Source organism: Euphorbia lathyris, chromosome 8, assembly GCF_963576675.1.
Source record: "Euphorbia lathyris chromosome 8, ddEupLath1.1, whole genome shotgun sequence".
NCBI classification, from domain to species: Eukaryota; Viridiplantae; Streptophyta; class Magnoliopsida; order Malpighiales; family Euphorbiaceae; genus Euphorbia; species Euphorbia lathyris.
The window spans coordinates 70,564,183-70,587,955 of NC_088917.1; the positions used below are offsets into that span (position 1 = coordinate 70,564,183).

Here is a 23,773-nt window from a genome sequence, read left to right on the forward strand (position 1 = left end):
AGTTTGTAGGTTTGAATTAAGGGAATATGTTGAGAATTAATTCAAATCTGATTAAATCATTTTAGTAGCCGACTTAGTCTCTTAACAACTGTATTTTTTTAAATATCTGTTCATTGATTTCCTGAGCTGTAGTTCCTCAAATACCTCTCCATTAGTTGGGAGTTTTTAGCTTTTTTAGTTTACTATCCTATTTATAGGCACTTCTTTTTCTTTTGATAATTAACCAATAAAGGCACAAAGCTTCACAATATATTCCAAGTTCCTGCATTTCTTCTTACAATTCCTAACATCCTTCACATTTCTTTCTCCTACCCTTTTCTTTATCTTTTCATCTGCATCCAAAAGTCTTTCAAAATACTTAAAAAAGTCTTTTAGAACAACACTGATCATAGTCTATTCAATCTCCACTGGTGGCCACCATTTAGTCTTTTCTTTTTCTCTTCCATCCTTGAGGCATCTCCTCAACCATGTACGGGCGGCCAGACAAGTAGAAGAAGCAAGTTCCGGCGACTACTCCGATTCAGATTTGATTTTACCCGAATGGAATTTGTCACTGGAGCTTCTTGGGTATTGTTATTTCACTTGTTTTAGTTTCACATCGGAGTTAATTTTTAGTTTTATTGAGAATAGTTTCATATGTGCGTCAATTTTTGAACTGTTATTTCTTTTCCTAATTTTGCAGTAGCAGATTGGATGTTCAGAGATTTTTTTGTGCATTAATGAAGAAGTTACTGGTATGGTGAGCAAGCCAAAACTCCTGCACATTCGAACAAAAATTAAGATTTCAAATGGATTAAAGAACAAATTAGATGAATATTCCAAACAGTTTGAGAGGATAAATTCTCTTTTATTATCTTCAACTTAATTCTAAATTCTTTATAAACATTTACAAATTTAACTATCAAATGGTAAAAAATCTTTTGTCAAGATTAATTATATGGCACTGTAATTTTGTTTGTTGAGGACTATTTTACTGCACATTTGAAAAAAAAGAAACAAGAATTTTTTTTTGCAGCTCATGTACTGGTTGAGTTGGAAAAAAATTGAGGCGGTGGAGCCGGACAAATCCCTTAAAATATCAAGGTAGCAATTCAAGGAGGTGGAGGTGGAGGCGGCACAAGGGCTGTAGGTTTTTAGATTAATAATGAGATTTATTATAATTAAGTTTAAATGAGGTATTAATTTGTTTTTACACTTGTCGAATGGCTAGACATACCACATCACTGGTGGTCCTGGCGCATAGTAAATTTTCTCTCTATTTATTTATTTCAAATAAACAAGTTGAGGAGATTAGTTGTCATAAATCTAAGTTCGGGGGTCAGTTGCAGTATTGAGACAACTCGAGAGGACTTGGAAGGTATTAAACCTTTTTTTTTCTCCTGTTCTGCGACTTTTGATTTTTTTCCTTTTACGTTAGTTTCTTTATTAATTTCTTATTTTGGTCATTTTTTGAAAGGAAAATTATGTCATTAAATTTCTTATTTTGTAAGAAAGATTTTGAGACCATTATTATTATTTTTTAACCAAAAATTATGGTGACTGGAGCAAGTATTTTATCACCGAAAAAGTGTTAGATTCCGCTCTTTTGATCGGTTTTAGTAGTGGAAGAAATGCATTTTTAAACTCTCTTGAACGTTGTCTATCTCATGTAGTCTCGGTTCGTACTTCTGATAACTTCGACGAAATTCTGGTGACCGACTACTGCGTTTCGGTGAAACTCCGATGAGTTTTTTTGGACAGAATTTTACCCTTTTGTATAGGTTCTAATATATATGATAGCCTTTTCTAAATTTTTAATCTATTGTGATAATTGAATTTTAAAAGGGTTAGAATTTTATATTTTAGTACAAAGTTACTAATACAAAACTTTAATTGATATCGTGGGGATTACGGAACATTCTGAATATACATTGCATATCTATAATTTTTCTTAAACACGAATTAATTATAAGAATGCATTTTATGTTTATAGGAGAGGAAGAAACGAGTGAACAAGAACCCGAACAATTCGATTAGCTTTTTGAGACGAGAATTAAACTTTTTTTTTTGATAGAAATTGGGACGAGACAGAACTTGGGCGGGGTGAGCATCCATGGTCCAAGAACTGACAAACCCGCAATATATTAATAAAAGAAAAAAGTGAGTGTTTGAACAAGAGAAGAGGAATGAGAACAAACAAAAAGAAGGGGGGAGGAGAAAAGATAGGAAAAGTAAATAAAAGTGCAAGTGTGAAATACTACAAATGTCATCATTGATAAACCTGTGGCAAAAAGCATGAGCTGAAGGCCACCAATTGATCACTGAGGAAGAGACTCCAAACTTTATCAATGCATCAGCAACTCTATTTCTTTCCCTTTTCACTTGCTAAATTGAGAGAAAAATTTGTTTGCAAGGCTGCTGAGATGACGAACCCTTGGAGCTCCTTTAAATAGAGGGACTCCTAAGTAACTGAAAGGAAGAGATACCAAACGGATGCCATGACAGTGAGCAAGATGAACCCTCCCCGGAGGACTCACCTGAGAACCAAAAAAGACAACAGATTTTACCCAACTAATCTGCTGACCGGAGATCATCTTAGCAAGCCAACGAGAGAAAAAATTCTCAGCAATATATATATATGATAAGGTGTATAAACACCCATAACGTTTACAAGTAGGAGCAATTTGACCTTTAACGTCTAAAATAATGCAATTTTACCCCAATATTGACGGCTAAGAATAATTTTATTCCCAACGTTAATAAGTTGGGTTAATTTCAAATATTATTATAAAAAATATTTTGTTTCTTATTCTGCACCAAGTGTACGTAATTTGATTCTAAAAAAAGATTTTATATTTTTTATAATTTAATAATAGAATTGATGATTAATATTTTTAAATTTTATAAAATGTTTGAATTTTTTGATCCAATTTATATAAAATACGCTATATTTTTTTAATTTTTTTTAAAATATCATATTTAATCCTAAATATAATATGTTACTAATAAAATAATAAAATAATTATATAATTAATATTAATAAATGATAGTTATTTTATACTATTTTTTTTAAAAAAAGATGGATTCCCCTTTCTATTTTATTAAAATTAGAAAAGCTTTTCTCGAAAAGAAAGAAAAAAAAGAAAAAGAAAAGCTGAGGTGAGGTGAGATTTCGCGGCCCCAACTTCAGCTGGTCTTAATTCACCCGTATCAAAATTCTCAGGTCATGTGAAATGGAGGAAGCATGACTTGATTTTGGAAGTTGAATTGAATTTCTATTTCGGAAGAACATAATTTACTATTGTTTTTTGGCTTTTCGTTGTTTCTGCTATCGAACAGTGGCTGAATTTGGGGATTTCCATGGCTACCATCACTGCTTCGACTTTATCTCTTTATCATCTCGCTTTTCCTTCTGTCGTCACTCCAACTTCTACTCGCTCCCACGCTTTTCCGGTAAGAATCATCAATTCGTACGCACATTTACAATTCTCTTTTCACTTTTCCTGCATTTTCTCGCTACCCAACCCAACCCAAACATCATGACATGTGTTCATTAATATTATCGTAGGTTCTTACTTCGCTCGGGATTCGGAAGAGTCTTGGACTTGTCCGTTGTAGTCTCGCCGCAACTTCTTCAGGAAATGGCCAGGGTGCATATCCTATCTCTCTTTCCCTCTTTGTTTGGCTTTTTACTGATGTGTATACATATATCAATCTCTTTTATAGTCTGAAATTACAGAGGCATTTGATCCTGAGTTGCGATTGGTACTCGAACTAGCCACTGGCTCCGAGTTGTACGAGCTCGAGAATATCCTATTCGGTCCCAGGTCTTGATTTTGAGCTAAATCCAGGATTTGATTTTTCTTGCGTTTAAATTTTTCCAGGAAGAAGTTAACAGTTGAATTTGTAATTGGTTTTTGAGATGTTCAGTTACTTCAGTCCGTTGCTTAAATCAATTACGAAGACCAGAGTGGACGTCAATGCCAGAATCGACGAAGACTTGGAAGAGCGGGAAAATTTTATAGCAGCTCTTGAGTCGAGATTCTTTTTCCTTGCTGCGGATGCCAGGTCCACTTTAAGGTATTTGAACTTGAAAGTTTCTTGGCTGCTGATAAATGGTTCTAAAATCTCAAATATTTAGTACTGTCAGCGAGTTAGCTGACTTTTTTGATTTAATAATTCATTTAGTAATTGCATTGTCTATTAAAAGTATTTTCCAAACATAAGAATTGATTTGGTAAACAAATTGAATTGAATTCTGGTAAGGAAATCCAGTTATTTTCTTGCATGGAATTTGTTCCAAACAAGGGGCAAATTAATTCATGAATATTGCTGTGAAAGCAAGTCTAGTTTTAGATGATACCGTGTGGAATTCAACTTTATATAAGAAATCAACTTCAGATTTTTCATGCATTTTTTTCTCTCTCACTTGAACTCAACTTGATGGTATACTTTAGATACTCAAGCTCTACATCACATCATTAAAAGCTTGGAATCAAGTTTAATTTAAACAATGGTTTCTCTTGGGTTAAGCTAACGTAGTATAAAGGGCGGCCCGGTCGCATTACGCGTCCCCGCTGAGCGAGGGTCCGGGGAGGGGTCCCACCACAAGGGTGTATTGGGGGCAAGCCTTCCCTTGCCAATTTAATTGGCAAGAGGCCGCTCCTATATATGATAAAAACATTGTTTAAATATATTGTATGATACGAAGTTCATTGAATTACTTATTTGGGTCTCAAGCTGCTTGAGTATTGTAATAATGAGACTTAACTTCACTCACTATTGAAATTTGAGCGTTACTGGAGTAAAGTAATTTGGCCAGTGATTTATAAATTAAAACAAATTAGTTCACTAGTTGGTTGCTTGGTTCAATTTTATTTTAACAATCAATGTACTATGGTTACCAAGTTAGACGAATCAATTATAGTTGTTGAGGTAGGTAGAGGTTTGGTCAGTTGAATCCATCATATCTACCCTGCATGATGACTATAGTGGGAGAAATTGTTCAAACATGTATTGAACTTTGCACTGATTTTCATTTATAGTCATAAAAAATAAATCTTTACAAATTGATTATTGAACTTTAGTCTTGTTAAATTATTTATTTTCATTTTATTTCAGCTAGAAACTCATTGGAAATATGATGTATCATTCAATTCAGAGCCAATTTTTATAAAGGAAAAGGATAAACTAAGGTATTTTAATTTATATATATAATATATATATATATATTATATCAATGTAATTTTCCAATGAAAGCATTCAAGTCATGTGCAAAATCCCCTAACTGCAATAAAATTAAAGTTTATTGGCTGATTTGACAAATTGAAATTTCAGTAGAATAGAACAATGATAAGCAGAGCAAAGTTCAGTGATCATTAAATTTTTTACAACTTTTGCCTTTGAATTAATATTTGTTGCATCTGGTGTCTTGTGCAGGGGTTGGAGGCCTTCATATAGAAATGTTTTGCTTGCCGTGAGAACAAAGTTAAACATTCCTTGCCCGAGAAAATTGTCAACTGAGGATCTAGAAGCAGAGATTTTCCTTTATCTACTTCAAGATTATGCTAGGTACTATTTCCTAGTGATTGTTAATCAATTCGTTAAGCTCTTGAAGAGAATTGTTGAAGTCGATTTAAATCTAATGAATTTTTTCATTTTCTTTGCTCTTAGGATACTGGGAAGTTTTACTTATAATTGCTAATTATACCTCATTTGTTCAATCTTTCAAGTTGGAAGTTCTAAAAAACCATGATTTTTGAGAAATTAATAAGTGAAGTACATTGATTGTTGATTTTCTATATGTGGATGTTATCTATTTATTCAAAAGGACTTTGTATGATTGAGTGTTGATCTGAATTTGCTATTCCATGTAGTGAAGAATCAGAAACTTTTTCAGACTCATGGGAATTATCTGAGCTTTCCAAAGACCAAGGTAATCTAGAGCTTGGACTTAGAAAGTGGAAAGGACAAACCCGTGCTGCTCTAGAGTTTGGGCTGGAAGAGATCCAGTCAATGATTTTGAAGGTTTTTCAATTCTCGCACTGGCTTAATTTGTGGAATTTTTAATCTTTAGAAATGATGTGAATTCCTCCCCTACTACATTATTTTCCCCTTTTAATTTTTTTCCTGCTCCTCTTTGTTTGCATAGGGTGGTGGCATATTTACATTATCAAAAGTTTATCAACTGGTAAGATATTGACAGTTTTTGTAGTTTATTTTATCTTTAAAGTTTTTCTCTATGCACCTAAGCTAGATTTGTTTTGCTATAGTTAACAACGCGACTGTCAGGGAAAGTGTTTCTGGAAGCTGCTAATTATCAAATTAAAAAGGAAGTCATCAAGACGGTACATTCTTGGCCTCATTGTTATTGGTTGTGAAAGATGCATGAACATACTTATTTACGTTTATCTGTTGCTGGAAAACACTTCTTCTTCGTTACTCTTTGAATCTATAAATTTTTTAAGATGAATATGTTAATCCTCTTTGAATGGGAAGTTCAATTTGCTAAACTTGCTTTTTCTTATTTTAATTGTCTGTATTTGTAATTACTTTCCTCTTATCAGTACTAAACAGAATAGTACTTCACATTATATTGTCATGCAAACTTGAGGAAACATTAATTGGGGCGAGCTTGAGCTTTTTGTTCTTTAGGATCTCTATGAACTATATGTACATAAAAAGGGGCGGCTCGGTGCACTACGCGTCCCACCACAAGGGTGTACTGGGGGCAAGCCTTCCCTTCCCAATTTTTTTTTTTTTTTTTTTTTTGGCAAGAGGCCGCTCCTAAGACTCGAACCCGTGACCTTCGGTCACAGGACAACAACGTTTTACCGTTGCGCCAAGGCTCGCCCTCATGAACTGTATATACATAATTAGAGTAAATCTCATTTTGTTTCTCTTCCAGTTTTGATTACTTATTTTGATTTCTTGGACATGTATGCGAATTTTTTATGTTGTAAGATTGTTATTAAGACGAATGCAAAATTTAGTCACGTTGTTCTTTTTTTATTATCGGATGAACATACTAGTTTCAGCTTGCTTTACCGTTTGAATTAAATTTATTCAGAGGCGGTCTGACCACTAATGATCTATTGAAACTAAGAATCTATATTGATGAATCCCTCTATTTATGAGTATCAGAGTATGCTTTTGCTTGTAGATGTGAATGGTGTAGAGAATACTTGCTCTTTTATCTACATTCACCATGTATGTTTGGTCTGTCATATAACTGAGTGCATAATCTTTTAAGCTACCAAGCAGTAATTAAGTAAAAGTAAAACAGGTAAGCTTGGCTTCTAATTTACAGTTTGGTCTGTCATATAACTGAGTGCATAATCTTTTAAGCTGCCAAGCAGTAATTAAGTAAAAGTAAAACAGGTAAGCTTGGCTTCTACTTTACTCGAGCCTTAACAGAATGTGCGAAACTGTGGGTTGCCCATTGCTTGAAGAATTTTCCATGTTGAAGTTATTGGCTATCTGTAAATAACATTAATATCTATAAATTGTTTAGCAAGAGATCATTGATCTTTTTTTTTACCCCTTCATAATCAGGGTGGACAACTAGCTGCAATTAATTTGGAATCTAGGGCAGCCTTGCTTGCTGCGAAACAGGTAATTCTATCATTAAAAGAGAAACATTTATTTAAAAACAATTTACCATGCTTTTGCGTGAATGCATATTTTGGTTGGTTGTACCACAACAACCAAAATTTCAATTTTTTTGGTGAAGAATCTAATTGAACTACTTGTTTGTTGAATTCTAATGTGAACCGGTACTGTAGTATTCCTCTTGTTAAATATGATTGCCATTTGGTTAATGTAGAGCTCAATTATTGGGCACTGGAGTTACATTCCTATACAGTTTGTTAGGTATATATATTTCATCTACTTTTACTTCAGCAAAATAGAGATATGAAATCTTTTTTGGTTATGAAAATAATTAAGGCTCCATTCGTTTTTTTGGAAATGTTTTCTCAGAAAAATAAAATTATATCCCTAGTCATCAGAACAATGAAGATATTCCCAGGAAATGAGTTCCATTTGTTGATATGGGAAGTCATGTGAGGACTTCCACAACGTTGTTGTAAAGTATCTGTATATCTTATTTCTACACTCATTCTGTATTACATGGACATAGATATATATATATATACGCAACTAGCTAGTTATCCCAAAAGACAAGCAAACATCTTTACCCCACAAGTAGCCTAGACATCTTTACCCTACAACAACCTTGAGTGTACTCTATATTAATTACATAACATATAGCAGCCTAAGCGGCCTTGGGCATGCTCTATATTAATTACACTCCCCTCAAGCTGGAGCATAGATATAATCATGCCTAGCTTGGTACATATGTAGTTAACACGATTTCTTGTTAATGCTTTCGTAAACACGTCTGCCAATTGTCCCCGTGTTCTGATGTGTGGAGTTGTGATTGTGCCATCTTTTAGCTTTTCCCGAGTAAAGTGGCAGTCAACTTCTATGTGCTTTGTTCATTCATTGAATACAGGATTATTGGCGATATAGATAGTTACTTCATTATCACATGATAACTTCATAGGTTTCGTCTGAGCGAATCCCATCTCACCAAGAAGATTGCGTAGCCATACAAGTTCACACGTAGTAGGATACTAGGATACTAGGTTGCCTCCAACAAATAAACAATAACCCGTAGTAGAACGCTTATATGTAGGATCTCCTGCGTAATCTGCATCGGTAAAACCTTCAACATTGTGATAACCATGATTTTGATGCAGTATACCATGCCCCGGAGTCCCCTTTAGGTATTTCAAAATGTGACTGGCAGCATCCCAGTGTGAAGTTCTCGGAGATGACATGAATTGGCTTACAACACTTGCCGCGAAGGAAATACCAGGATGAGTGATTGTGAGATAGTTCAATTTTCCAACGATTAGTCTATATTTTTCAGGATCTGGAAGTAAATCTCCATCGTCGGTCTTCAGCTTTCCATTTGGTATAGTTGGTGCATCACAAGTCTTTGCCTCAATCGATCCAGCATCATTTAACACATCTAGGCAGTATTTTCTTTGAGTGAGATAAATCCCTTTACCGCTCCGGAAAACTTCAATCCCTAAGAATTATTTCAATTGTCCAAGATCTTTTGTCTGAAAACAATTACCAAGGAATTCTTTCAATTTTGTAATGCCAGTCTCATTATTTCCGGTAATTATAATATCATCAACATACGCTACTAGTAAAATGCACCCAGAACTAGATGACGAGTAGAACATAGAATGATCATAGGCACTTCAACGAAGACCAAATTCAATGACAGCAGCACTGAATCGCCCAAACCAGGCACGAGGAGATTGCTTCAATCCATACAAGGATCTGCGTAACCTGCAAACTTTCCCAGACTCCCCCGAGCAACAAAACCAGGAGGTTGCTCAATTATTGGGCACTGGAGTTACATTACTGTACATATTTATTAGTTAGATATTTCATCTACTTTTTACTTCAGCACGATAGAGATATGAAATCTTTTTTGGTTATGTAAAATAATTAAGGCTCCCTTATTTTTTTTGGAAATATTTACTCAGAAAACATATCCTGCGTATGTGTTCAATAAAATTATATCCCTAGTCATCAGAAGAATGAAGACATTCCCAGGAAATGAGTTCCATTTGTCGATATGGGAAGTCATTTGAGGACTTCCACAACGTTGTGAAGAGGACCCTTTTAAGTACCACAATGGAAAATACCTATTTGTCCATAAACATCCAATGCCATACCATACCATTGGCAGCTGTCACAGGCAGCCAGCAATAGTTAATATGCCTTTCTTGTTTTCTGTCATGGTAAATTCTGTCATGGTAAAATATGAAGGGAAACTTACAAAGTTCTTGCAGGTTCAAACACTTACGTAGCATTTATTTTAGTTAAGGAAATTAGTATTTCCTATGTATTTCAAATGTCAGTTCATTTTCAGGAAGAATAACTACTTCTTAATACAATTTAGGATTAAACCCCTATTTGGCTCATGTGGAATCCGAAATTTTGTCAGTTGGCCCCTATGGTATTATTTGATAACATTTGCTTCCTGAAGTATTCCCATAGGTAACATTTAACCAATTTTGGATGGAAAACTAATCTATTTGTTATTTTTTTTGACACCTAACATGTAAATATAACAATTTTTTTTTTTTCTATACAGAACATTTAACCGATTTTGGATGGAAAACTAATCTATTTGTTAATTTTTTTTTGACACCTAACATGTAAATATAACAATTTTTATTTTTATTTTTTTTTTCTATACAGACTTAATATGTAGATACAACAACAACAACAAAGCCTTAGTCCCGAAATGATTCGGGGTCGGCTAACATGAACCATCATATAAAATCGTGAAATCAAGTCGTGTCAGCGACACAAATTCGCTCCCTCCACTCCGTCCTATCCACTACCATATTTTCCTCAATTCCGAGTAAACTCATATCACTCTCGATCACCCTCCTCCAAGTTTGCTTAGGTCTTCCCCTACCCCTCACCACTACATCCCTTTGCCACTCTTCGGTTCTCCTAACCGGCGCATCAAGCGCTCTACGTCTCATATGGCCAAACCACCTTAGTCGGTTTTCTCTCATTTTATTCTCAATAGATGTGACCCCTACTTTTGTCCTAATTATTTCATTACTCATCCGATCCTTTCTCGTATGACCACACATCCATCTCAACATACGCATCTCCGCCACCGACATCTTATGGATGTGGCAGTGTTTCACTGCCCAACACTCCGTACCATATAACAATGCTGGTCTAATTGCCGTCCGGTAGAATTTTCCCTTCAATCTATTAGGCATGCCAGGGTCACAAAGGAAACCCGTAGCACTCTTCCACTTCGACCAACCAACTTTAATCCTATGAGCAACATCTCCATCTACTTCTCCATCCGTTTGGATAATAGATCCTAAATACCGGAAGCAATCCGAGGCCTAAACAACTCTCCCATCTAGGGTGATTGTCCCTGCCTCCCTACTCCTATGGCCGCTAAACTTACACTCCAAATATTCTGTCTTACTTCGGCTCAACTTAAAGCCTCTAGATTCTAGAGTTTGTCTCCATAGTTCCAACTTCCTCTCCACTCATTCTTTCGTCTCATCAACCAACACAATATCATCTGCAAACAGCATGCACCATGGTATACCATCTTGAAGTGAACTTGTTAGTTCATCCATAACGATGGCAAAAAGAAATGGGCTTAGTGCGGAACCTTGATGCACTCCAATCGTAATAGGAAACTCTTCAGTCTTCCCAACACTAGTACGTACACTCGTGCATGCTCCCTCATACATGTCCTTTATGATGTCAATATATTTCCGCGAAATGCCTTTCCTTATCAAGGCCCACCAAAGTACTTCCCTTGGTATCTTATCATATGCTTTCTCCAAGTCAATGAAGACCATATGCAAATCTTTCTTCTTATTTCGATAGTGCTTCATTAATTGTCTCATTAGATGGATGGCTTCCATAGTTGATCTTCCCGGCATAAAGCCAAACTGGTTTTCGGAGATCTTCACCGTCCTCCTTAGCCTTTGTTCGATCACTCGCTCCCAAAGTTTCATAGTGTGACTCATTAATTTAATTCCCCGATAGTTGGCACAATCTTGGACATCGCCTTTGTTCTTATACAAAGGGATTAAGATACTTTTCCTCCATTCTGATGGCATCTTATTGTTTCTCCAAATTTTGTTGAAGAACGTCGTCAACCATTCGATTCCTCTTTCTCCCAAACATCTCCAACATCTTGTCTGCGATCTCCATTAAATAAGTCATCAAAATAGGACCTCCACCGTTCCTTGATATCCTTATCTCCAACTAGGACTTTCTGGTCCGCATCCTTCACACATTTAACTTTCTGGTCCGCATCTCCAACCAGTTTTTTTTTTCTATACAGACTTAATATGTAGATACAACAACAACAACAAAGCCTTAGTCCCGAAATGATTTGGGGTCGGCTAACATGAACCATCATATAAAATCGTGAAATCAAGTCGTGTCAGCGACACAAATTCGCTCCCTCCACTCCGTCCTATCCACTACCATATTTTCCTCAATTCCGAGTAAACTCATATCACTCTCGATCACCCTCCAAGTTTGCTTAGGTCTTCCCCTACCCCTCACCACTACATCCCTTTGCCACTCTTCGGTTCTCCTAACCGGCGCATCAAGCGCTCTACGTCTCACATGGCCAAACCACCTTAGTCGGTTTGCTCTCATTTTATTCTCAATAATTGTGACCCCTACTTTTGTCCTAATTATTTCATTACTCACCCGATCCTTTCTCGTATGACCACACATCCATCTCAACATACGCATCTCCGCCACCGACATCTTATGGATGTGGCAGTGTTTCACTGCCCAACACTCCGTACCATATAACAATGCTGGTCTAATTGCCGTCCGGTAGAATTTTCCCTTCAATCTATTAGGCATGCCAGGGTCACAAAGGAAACCCGTAGCACTCTTCCACTTCGACCAACCAACTTTAATCCTATGAGCAACATCTCCATCTACTTCTCCATCCGTTTGGATAATAGATCCTAAATACCGAAAGCAATCCGAGGCCTGAACAACTCTCCCATCTAGGGTGATTGTCCCTGCCTCCCTACTCCTATGGCCGCTAAACTTACACTCCAAATATTCTGTCTTACTTCGGCTCAACTTAAAGCCTCTAGATTCTAGAGTTTGTCTCCATAGTTCCAACTTCCTCTCCACTCCTTCTTTCGTCTCATCAACCAACACAATATCATCTACAAACAGCATGCACCATGGTATACCATCTTGGAGTGAACTTGTTAGTTCATCCATAACGATGGCAAAAAGAAATGGGCTTAGTGCGGAACCTTGATGCACTCCAATCGTAATAGGGAACTCTTCAGTCTTCCCAACACTAGTACGTACACTCGTGCATGCTCCCTCATACATGTCCTTTATGATGTCAATATATTTCCGCGAAATGCCTTTCCTTATCAAGGCCCACCAAAGTACTTCCCTTGGTACCTTATCATATGCTTTCTCCAAGTCAATGAAAACCATATGCAAGTCTTTCTTCTTATTTCGATAGTGCTCCATTAATTGTCTCATTAGGTGGATGGCTTCCATAGTTGATCTTCCCGGCATAAAGCCAAACTGGTTTTCCGAGATCTTCACCGTCCTTCTTAACCTTTGTTCGATCACTCGCTCCCAAAGTTTCATAGTGTGACTCATTAATTTGATTCCCCGATAGTTGGCACAATCTTGGACATCGCCTTTGTTCTTATACAAAGGGATTAAGATACTTTTCCTCCATTCTGATGGCATCTTATTGTTTCTCCAAATTTTGTTGAAGAACGTCGTCAACCATTCGATTCCTCTTTCTCCCAAACATCTCCAAATCTCAATAGGGATGCCATCCGGTCCTACTGCTTTCTTCAACTTTATCTTACTTAATGCCATTTTGACTTCACCCTTTTGAATTCTCCGTAGGCATTCATGATTTATCATATCGTGATGGATACTTATATCTCCAACATCTTGTCTGCGATCTCCATTAAATAAGTCATCAAAATAGGACCTCCATCGTTCCTTGATATCCTTATCTCCAACTAGGACTTTCTGGTCCACATCCTTCACACATTTAACTTTTCCGAGATCCCGCGTCTTCTTATCTCTCATCCGAGCAATTCTATATATGTCTCTTTTCCCTTCTTTCGTATCCAATCTTGTATACAGATCCCGATTCACCTTTGCTCTAGCATCTCGTATGACCTTCTTTACTTCCCTTTTAGCCTCTTTGTATTTTTCGTAGTTCTCGTCACTCCTATATTTCCCCAATATTTTATAGGATTCTCGCTTACTCTTTACTGCTTGTCGTACTTCTTCTGTCCACCAAGATGTGTCCTTACCCGGTGGCATGCTACCTTTAGATTCCCCTAGAACTTCCTTCGCTACTTCCCTTATACTATGCTCCATCTTAGTCCATATCGAATCTATATCTAAATCCATATTACAAGTCCAAATATCATTTTTGGCCATCTCATCTACAAATTTTTGTTGATTCTCCCCTTGCAGTTTCCACCACTTAATCCTAGTCTCCACTTGTGGTGTTCGTTTTCTCATACATCTCCTACTTCGAAAATCAAGAACTACTACTCTATGTTGGGTTGTCGTACTCTCACCAGGGATCACCTTACAATCAATATAACTCGTTCTCCAAGCACTCCTTACTAAGAAGAAGTCAATTTGGCTTGCATTACCTCCACTTCGATAAGTCACTAAGTGGGATGTTCTCTTCATAAACCATGTGTTCATGATACTCAAGTCATAGGCTGATGCGAATTGCAAAATATCATTTCCTGCTTCATTCTTATCTCCAAAACCATACCCTCCATGAACACTCTCAAACCCATCTCGCCTAGAACCCACGTGTCCATTGAGATCACCCCAGTACCATTTTTTCATCCCTAGGAACCTGTTGCACCACTTCCTCTAGGTCCTCCCAAAAAGCTTGTCTGATAGAGACATCTAATCCTATTTGTGGCGCATATGCACTAATGACATTCACAACCTCATCCCCTATCACTAGCTCAACACTCATAATTCTATCGCTCTTCTTAGACACCGCTACTACATCATCAATATACTCCCTATCAATAAGAATACCTACTCCATTTCTACCCTTATCCTTTCCTGAGTACCAAAGCTTATAACCCCAAGGAGCTATCTCTCTAGCCTTGGCTCCAACCCACTTGGTTTCTTGTAGGCACATTATATTTATTCTCCTCTTCATAACATCTACAATTTCAGCTAATCTTCCTGTCAAAGAACCTATGTTCCATGTCCCAAAGCGTAACCTACTACCCTTACCCCTACCCCTACCATTACCGTGGACTAGCTTATTTACCCGCAACCCTTGCATATTTGACACCACCCCCGGGTCCTGGGGTGGCGCGCCGCTTCGGGGCGACGACCTAGCAACCCTTGCACATTTATCACTACACCCGGGTCTAGGAAGTGCAGCGCGTCGCTGAGTAGGGAACGCCCAAACGGTATTTATAGTATGGTTCATGTCATAAGATGTGGCTAAGTTTTACGCTGGCCGCCACAAACCTACCGCAACCCTCCTCCTTTGTCCGGACTTGGGACCGGCTGTAAAGGCCACCAAGTGACCCTCACAGGCGGAGTTAGACTTACTATGTAGATAAATAAAAATAAAAATAATTTCTTATTTATCCACATATTAAATCTATTTGGAAAAATTAATTAAATCAATTGCTTACACGTGTCAAAAATTGTGTAATGTGGCAAAAAATTTAACAAATCGGTTAGTTTTCCATCCAAAATGGGTTAAATGTCACCTATAAGAATACTTCAAACGGGAAAATGTTACCAAATGATACAACATGGGCAAATGACAACATTTTGGATACAGCAGTGGCTAAATATGGGTTTAATCCTACAATTTATTTGCTGCAAAACAAACTAAGCCTAATATAAGCAACCAGGAATTTTCACATGCACCTTAATGAGCAAGTGAATTTGCTCATTCACCGTTAGATATCGGTTTATTAAATCTAAGCCTCAGGATGCTTTGAATCTTCACCTTAGGATTCTAATAAGCCTATATCTAACGGTGAATGAGCAAATTCTATATGCTCATTAAGGTGCATGTGATCAAGACTGTATAAGCAACATGTAGAATATGTTTAGCAGGTTGATGCTTGATATATAATATTACATTACTATTCCAAAAAGAATTGTCACTGTTCTTCTCTATGCTAGTACTGTTTGATATATTTTCTATTGACAGGGTTTTGCTGGAGCTGCATCAAGATATCTGGGTTTTAGGAGCGTGATGACGTTACTTGGTCCAATGTATTGATCTCTTCTCCAAACCTGAGAACGTACAAGCTTTGATTGCTTATAGTCTATGCTTTCTGTTTGTCGTTTATAAAGTTTGCTATTGTGGTTTCTTTTTGTGTTCTACCTTGAGTGAAATCTTAGAGGAGGTCCTTTCAAAATTATCCTGGGCATCTATTCACCTTGTTCGCTTCCCTACAACCTTAGCATATTTGAATCTGGAATCTTGTGCCCAAAAAACTTTTGGTTTTCTGCTGGGATAGACAGAAAGATTTTATGAAGAAATAACAAACTTAGGTAATTAGCTTACTCTGTTTAAATTTTTTTATTGTACAAATTTTAGGATGGATATGGAGGATTGAGTGCCTTCTAATGCCTACAGTCTTCTGATGTTTCTGTTCTTGAGCTTGTGCCTAAAATTCAGCGAACTACTGCAGTATGAGAAGTGCTGGAGGATGAGATTATCACTCATTTTTGTTTCTATACTATATCAGGATCTATGCTTTTCTTATTTATATTAGGATGTGACAAGGTCCAAGTTTGCCCCTATTGTTTTTTAGGGAACTGCAGATTTACCCTAACGTACGGAATGGTACAATTTTACCCCTACCTGATAGAGAATTTGAACTGACTGGTTTATTGTTATTTGACTCGTTAGTAGCTGTAACATCGAACTTCCCAAACATCAATCAATATCTACTGTGTTACTAATATAATTACAAACAACCTACCAAAATGCCAACAACTAAGTTTGTCACATATAAGTTAATCACAAAAAACTGTAATATGTAGGGGTTACATCTATTGAGAATAAAATGAGAGAAAACCGACTAAGGTGGTTTGGCCATGTGAGACGTAGAGCGCTTGATGCGCCGGTTAGGAGGACCGAAGAGTGGCAAAGGGATGTAGTGGTGAGGGGTAGGGGAAGACCTAAGCAAACTTGGAAGAGGGTGATCAAGAGTGATATGAGTTTACTAGGAATTGAGGAAAATATGGTAGTGGATAGGACGGAGTGGAGGGAGCGAATCTGTGTCGTTGACACGACTTGATTTCACGGTTTTATATGATGGTTCATGTTAGCCGACCCCGAATCATTTCGGGACTAAGGCTTTGTTGTTGTTGTTGTTGTTAGAAACAACCTGCCAAAATGCATGAACTGTTTCAATTTATAGATAAAGAAGGTCTGGTGTGGTAGTCAAATAGCGGTCAAACCAGCTTCAAATATTCTATCAGGTATCTGTAAAATTTATTTTGCTTGAAAATGCTAGGGATAAAATTGTATAATTTTGTACATTAGGGATAAATATGCACTTTCCTAAAAACGATAAGGAAATTTGGACCTTATCCCTATTAGGATTGCTTTTTTCTTTTGTCAAGTTGCCATCAATGCCTTTATAAAACACCCTCTAAAATGTTCGAACTTTGTTTTTACTCTTAATGAAGAGTACAAACTTTTCTGTTGAAGTTTCTACATTGCCTGAAGTTTCTACAATCATGGGTTTATTATCCATTGCCTGGCCATTGAGCTTCAAAATTTTGAAAAAGGAAAGAGAAGCTACCCAATAAATTGTGCATTCATCTGCTTTCAGCTGTTTATTTTTTAGTGGGCCTTATGTTTTCCTTGTTTTCTGCCATTTTCTATTACTTTTCACTTGACATTCTTCTGTTTTTCTAAAACTAGGCTCCTCTTTCAGTTTGCTTATATTAAACCAAATGCCAATTTGCTGAATCACGATCAGATTAATTTATATTGCTTTTTTTGGTCTAGCTAGACTTTTCAGTTGCTACATCTACCTAGATCTAAGACGATGATCAATAAGATATCCAGTTGTAACTTTTTTTTTGTGCAATTTTTTAGCAAAAGAAGAAAGCAGATGAGAAAATAAAAGAAAACAGTTGACTATTTCAGATGATCATCAATTTATGTTGTCCTTTTGCAGGTTGTGGGGAACATTTCTTGCAGATGTTGTGATTCAAATGCTTGGAACCGATTATGCTAGAATACTGCGTGCAATTTATGCATTTGCTAAGGTAATATGGTTATTTAATACATCATTTGCCCCCTGAACTTGTCCAAAAAGCTTGATTGGCCCCCTAAACTTTCAAAGTTTTTCAATAGCCCCCTCAACTTGCATAAAATGTTCAGTTAACCCCTGAACTTGCGCAAAATGTAATCAATTGATCACTCGGATGTAGACCCGGCAAAGCGACACACGACCCGATGACACGACACGAACACGACATGCTTTTTTAGTGTTAGTGTTTAGGGTTTTATGACACGACACGAAATGACACGCTAATTTTCATGTCATTTTCGTGTCAACCCGAAAACACGAAACTGACACGGATATTGAAAATTATTGTTATATTCTCTCGTGTTTTTATGTCACTTTATTAATAAAGATAATAAAATTATAATTATTAATTGCAAATATTGATTTGAATTTCCTAAATTGTTATAAACACATTACATGACCCTCTAACATGATATTATCGAACTTTTCGATAATTATTGTTAACATACTAATCTAAAAATGATATAAAACGTTTAAAAACAGTACCATATCTTTTTATATTTTTAAGAGTTATTATTAATATATATGCATAACAAAATTACATGTAACCCGAAAACACGACACCGAATCGACACTAACCCGAACAGTTTAACACGACTTTGACACGAAAGTTTTTGGGTTGGGTTTGGGTTTACTCTTTTGTGACACGAACCCGAAATGACACGACACGAACACGACTCGAACACGATAATTGCCAGGTCTATTCGGATGTAACTTACTCTTTTACGATGCGTGGAATACATCTTCCACATGTAACTTACTCTTTTACGGCCGAGTGATGAATTGATTACATTTTACGCAAGTTGAGGGGGCTAACGAGTTCACTTCAAGATGGTATACCATGGTGCATGTTGTTTGCAGATGATATTGTGTTGGTTGATGAGACGAAAGAAGGCGTGGAGAGGAAGTTGGAACTATGGAGACAAACTTTAGAATCTAGAGGCTTTAAGCTGAGCCGAAGTAAGACAGAATATTTGGAGTGTAAGTTTAGCAGCGATAGGAGTAGGGAGACAGGGACAATCACACTAGATGAGAGAGTTGTCCAGGCATCGGATTGCTTTCGGTATTTAGGATCTATTATCCAAACGGATGGAGAAGTAGATGGAGATGTTGCTCATAGGATTAAATCTGGTTGGGCGAAGTGGAAGAGTGCTACGGGTTTCCTTTGTGACCCCGGTATGCCAAATAGATTGAAGGAAAATTCTACCGCACGGAGATGCGTATGTTGAGATGGATGTGTGGTCATACGAGAAAGGACGGGTGAGTAATGAAATAATTAGGACAAAAGTAGGGGTTACATCTATTGAGAATAAAATGAGGGAAAACCGACTAAGGTGGTTTGGTCATGTAAGACGAAGAGCGCTTAATGCGTCGGTTAGGAGGACTGAAGAGTGGCAAAGGGATGTAGTGGTGAGTGGTAGGGGAAGACCTAAGCAAACTTGGAGGAGGGTGATCGAGAGTGATATGAGTTTATTGAGGATTGAGGAAAATATGGTAGTGGATAGGAAAGAGTGGAGGGAGAGAATTTGTGTCGCTGACACAACTTGATTTCACGGTTTTATATGATGGTTCATGTTAGCCGACTCCGAATCATTTCGGGACTAAGGCTTTGTTGTTGTTGTTGTTGTTGAGGGGGCTAACTGAACATTTTATGCAAGTTGAGGGGGCTATTGGAACACTTTGAAAGTTCAGGGGGCCAATCAAGTTTTTTGGACAAGTTCAGAGGGCAAATGATATATTTAGCCTTTTTATTTATATCTCTATGCATTTATTATCATCGTTATGCCAGATTCTGCTATTTAAAAGTGAAACATTTTATTGTTTTTAATTGAACACAGTTGCACATAAGTAGAGTTTATTAGCTGCTCATAATTTGGCTGTAATCGGTATCATATTTGTTTTATCTCTTCAAATAGCTCTTTGATGGTCAATATAGACACTGTTAAAATTACTAATTTGTTTCTTTGGTAGTTGCTACATGTAATTTCTAATTAGTTTGTATGTGGTTTTGCAGATTCGAATCACCCGAACATATAAGCTGCCGTCGGACATTGATTGACCGGTGCTGAACATTATCATCTTAGGTGAGAGCTCCGGGTGGATCTTATGCACATGTGACCTCAATTGTGTTATCATTACCAAGGTTGACAGTCCCAGTTTTGTGGTTATTAGCTTGTTTCTACTTTCAAAAATTGTACATTTAAGATTCAATTTTTATATGGATTTTGTTGATTAGTGTACAGATATGATTTTAGCTTTATTACATAGAAAGGTAACAAAAAATGAGTAATTAGTTTTATTTGTTAATTAGGCTTTTCGGGACTTCATATACAAGTGGCCTGCGTCTCCACTTCCAAAATCCCCAATCTAAACAGATTGTGCCTTTTTCTAGATGACAGGGTCCGTTGATGTGACACAATCTTACTCGTGGTTTATTATGCAATGTCATATGTTGTGGGATTGTACTTGGAATGTGTGCTCCTTTCATTATTTTTGAGAAAGTAACGGGTAGTGATTGGATGACGAATTTTGCGTGGTTCTCTTTCTCTTTAGGTCATCACGGGTGTGATGTACTGCTTGTAGGCATCCAAGATATTTTATCGGCTTTGTTCGTTTGTCGGGTACCTTTCTTTCTCCGCGGGCACAAGAAAAAAGTTATGAAAATGAAAACTAACGAGATATACATTGAAATTGATATATTTTTTATTTATTATGATAGTAATTTAATTTAAATTTTAATATTTTTCAGAGAATGTATTTTATTTTTTAATTTTTTAGTAATTAAATAATTTAAAAATTATTAATATGGGTATCCAAATATATGTAATATAATTTAGGTAAACTTCAAATAAAACCCCTGTGGTTTCACTAATTTTCAGAGAAAATACTGTGGTTTACTTTTTGTCAAAACAAGGATTAAGGTTTCAAACTTGGATTAATGCTATTAAAATCATCTTTAACGACCTGAAAATGAAAATTTTCAAGAATTAAAGTTGTTCAATGTCATATTTTCTATGGAACTACATTTTCGATTTTCGAAAATCATCTTTTTTTGGAACTTTCTCTCTCTAAACATTAACTTTCTCTCTCTTTACCAAGCTATCATCTAAACAATCTCAAAATAAAAAAATTGAAGAATTAAAGTTGCTTAGAATATTAGTAGTTCTTAAAATATGTTACTTTTGAAGTCGTCAAAGGTGATCTTAATAGTATCAATAGAAAAAGTCATTATTTTGTTAAAGTTAAAAACCTTCATCCTCATTTTGACAAAAAAGTAAACCACAATCCTTTATCTGAAAATTAGTGAAACCACAGCGGTTTTATTTGAACTTTACCCTATAATTTATTAAGGCATAACACCCATTTGCCCCTTTGAACCATTGAGTCAAATTCAATCAACCCCTCATTCTTCTAAAATCAGCAAACAGGTCCCGAACTATTCAATACTCATCAATCAAACACAAAACTAAGAGAGGAAGGAAAGACATATTCCTCTTAACATTTTCTAAAGTTATATGAGAATGTCTAAATTATACTGATTGTTTGTTGTTAATCTCTAAACATAAAATAGTTCTGAATGCTTCTTATATTACATATGTGTGTCTTTGTGCATGTATCTGGATAATATTTGCAGCACATGTAATGTTAAGACTTGAAAGAAACCAATCATTTTCTCACAAGAATTACTATTTGTTCCAAAAACAATTAAGCAATCATCCCAAACAATAATCGAACATATTGATACAGATTTTTAAACATAGAAAGGAAATATTTGCACCAATTATCATAGAATAGGAGGAAATAAAATAAGCAGTTGTAAATAGATTCAGTTGAAGCATAGAACAGTAGGCAATGTTGATTCAACTGGTAATATAAAATACTATAACAAGAAAAGTATATGAAAAGGTATGCACCAAAACCCAATAATTGTTTTTGGCTTTAACTGCATTTGCAATTTGTGCTTTCAAGGATTGCAAATTCCTCGCTGAATTGAATTCCCTAATCTAAAAACAATGGAAACAAAAAATTCAATAAATCCACAACTTAATTCACCTTTAAAAACGAATATAGAAAAAAAAATCACTCAACATCCCGTTGGCGTGAAAGAAGCAACTTTTCATTCTACAGAGGGAGATAGGAGAGAATCAGAAAGGAAAAATCTATTGTTGTCATTCCTTTATCATTTTGTGTTTGATTGGTGAGTATTGAATAGTTCATGGACTTGTTTGTTGATTTTAGCTTATTAACATGAGTTTCACATTATTTATTTTAAATGCTAGATTCTTTTCGTTTTCACTTTTTAAGTACACTTAAATATACATATATCACCCTAATTCCTAAAGTCCGCAATCCAAGCTCTCTTAAAGATCTTCGTTCAATAAACTTGTCCAATGTTGTATACAAGTTAGTCTTTAAAACTCTTGCAAATAAGATAAAATCATGTTTGTATTCTATTATTCATTTTTCACACAGTGTTTTTATACCTGATTGTTTAATAACTGATAATACTTTGATTACTTTTAACCTTTTCGATTCTATGAAACATAGGATTAAGGGTAAAAAGGATGTGTGTACTATGAAACTTGATTTTAAAGATGTATTAAGTTTAGGCTTGTCAATGGGGCGGGTTGGGGATGGGGCGAGATATTTCATCCTCATCCCTGTTTGTAATGGGGATTCTCCATCCTGGTCCCATTAAGCTAAATAGAAATAAATTTTTATCCATCCCCGTCTTAATGGGTAATGGGTATCCCTGGTATCCCTATGTGGATACCCATCCCATTTTATTATTTTTCTAAATTAATATTTAGTATCTTCATTTTGCTAATTATAAATAGTTATTATAATTAGAAACACACAACAAAAATAATATATATATATATATATATATATATATATATATATATATATATATATTATTAATATTCAAACTTTTCCTATCATTTCAAAAAAAGATCAAATTACCTATATGTTTTTTTATTCAAGTTTATAGTTTTAGATTTGTATAAAATATATTGATATTTAAATTTAAAGGTGTAATTAGTTTGTTAAATTTGAAAGTAATTAGTAAATGTTAGAAATAGGCTTAATACATACGCAACCTCTGAATTTGTCCATTTTTTTTTCATTTTACCCCATAAACTTACGAGACAACCTATTGACCCTCTAAACTTCCAAAAAACCACCAAATTTACACCATCCTCTCCGTTAACCAGAAAAATGGTTGACCCGTACATGACACGCGCTTGACTTTGACCCATGTGACACTTTTGTCAAAAAAACATACTTGCCATGTCAGCGAGTGTGCGGAATTGACGTTTTTGCCCTTATATATATTGAGATTCACCACCACCAACCAATCTCCTTATATATATTTCTGAGCTTCCTCACATTTTCATTCCTTCAAACGAAACACAACAACTAAATAAAAACACTTCATCTAACAAAATATTTAACCGATGGTTGCAGTGGTGAGCTAATTCACCTTTCAATCACACTTTACTGATTTCAATATCCATTAAGATCTTCTCATCTGATGCAATTTAGTTCCGATTTTGTTTTTCTTATGAGCAGAAAGAAGGCGATGGAGATAAAAAAGGTTGTTGCCAGTGCCGAGAAGAAGGATGAACCGAAGCCTGTTTCTGTTTACAAATTGGGCATGCATTGTGAAGGTTGTGCTAAGAAAGTGTGGAGTGTCAATTGAAATTTGTGATTTGTTTTGATTGATTTGGATTGTCAATTGAAATTTGTGATTTGTTGTTGAAGGTGTGGAGTCAGCGAACACGGATTGTGAATCGAACAAATTGACGGTGACCGGGAAAGTTGATATGGAGAAAGTTAAAGCGAGGCTG

The 23,773-nt window shown here is 35.9% G+C and overlaps 1 protein-coding gene and 1 long non-coding RNA gene across 6 annotated transcripts; both read left to right on the plus strand.

Moving 5' to 3' along the window:
* Positions 1–241: 241 nt before the first annotated feature.
* Positions 242–1,488, plus strand: LOC136203472 (uncharacterized). Its single transcript, XR_010674853.1, has 3 exons — positions 242–567; positions 683–734; positions 1,016–1,488. It is a non-coding gene; the product is annotated as an uncharacterized lncRNA (long non-coding RNA).
* A 1,606-nt stretch (positions 1,489–3,094) lies between these two features.
* LOC136202450 (uncharacterized) lies at positions 3,095–20,220 on the plus strand. Of its 5 annotated transcripts, none has more exons than XR_010674442.1 (13): positions 3,095–3,432; positions 3,548–3,629; positions 3,719–3,806; positions 3,910–4,059; positions 5,419–5,550; positions 5,856–6,006; positions 6,131–6,169; positions 6,252–6,326; positions 7,534–7,593; positions 15,797–15,861; positions 15,991–16,143; positions 17,787–17,877; positions 19,936–19,983. XR_010674442.1 is itself a non-coding variant. In XM_065993077.1 (13 exons), the coding sequence occupies exons 2-13, from the start codon at positions 3,340–3,342 to the stop codon at positions 19,978–19,980; spliced, it is 1,071 nt and encodes a 356-aa protein (XP_065849149.1). In that variant the 5' UTR covers positions 3,107–3,202; positions 3,319–3,339; the 3' UTR covers positions 19,981–20,220. The 5 variants fall into 5 exon arrangements, 4 of the variants coding, with proteins under 4 accessions (XP_065849151.1, XP_065849149.1, XP_065849150.1 ...); XM_065993077.1 differs by lacking the exon at positions 15,991–16,143 and having other exon boundaries at positions 3,107–3,202; positions 3,319–3,432; positions 19,936–20,220; XM_065993078.1 differs by lacking the exon at positions 15,991–16,143 and having other exon boundaries at positions 3,122–3,143; positions 3,319–3,432; positions 19,936–20,220.
* Positions 20,221–23,773: the final 3,553 nt, after the last annotated feature.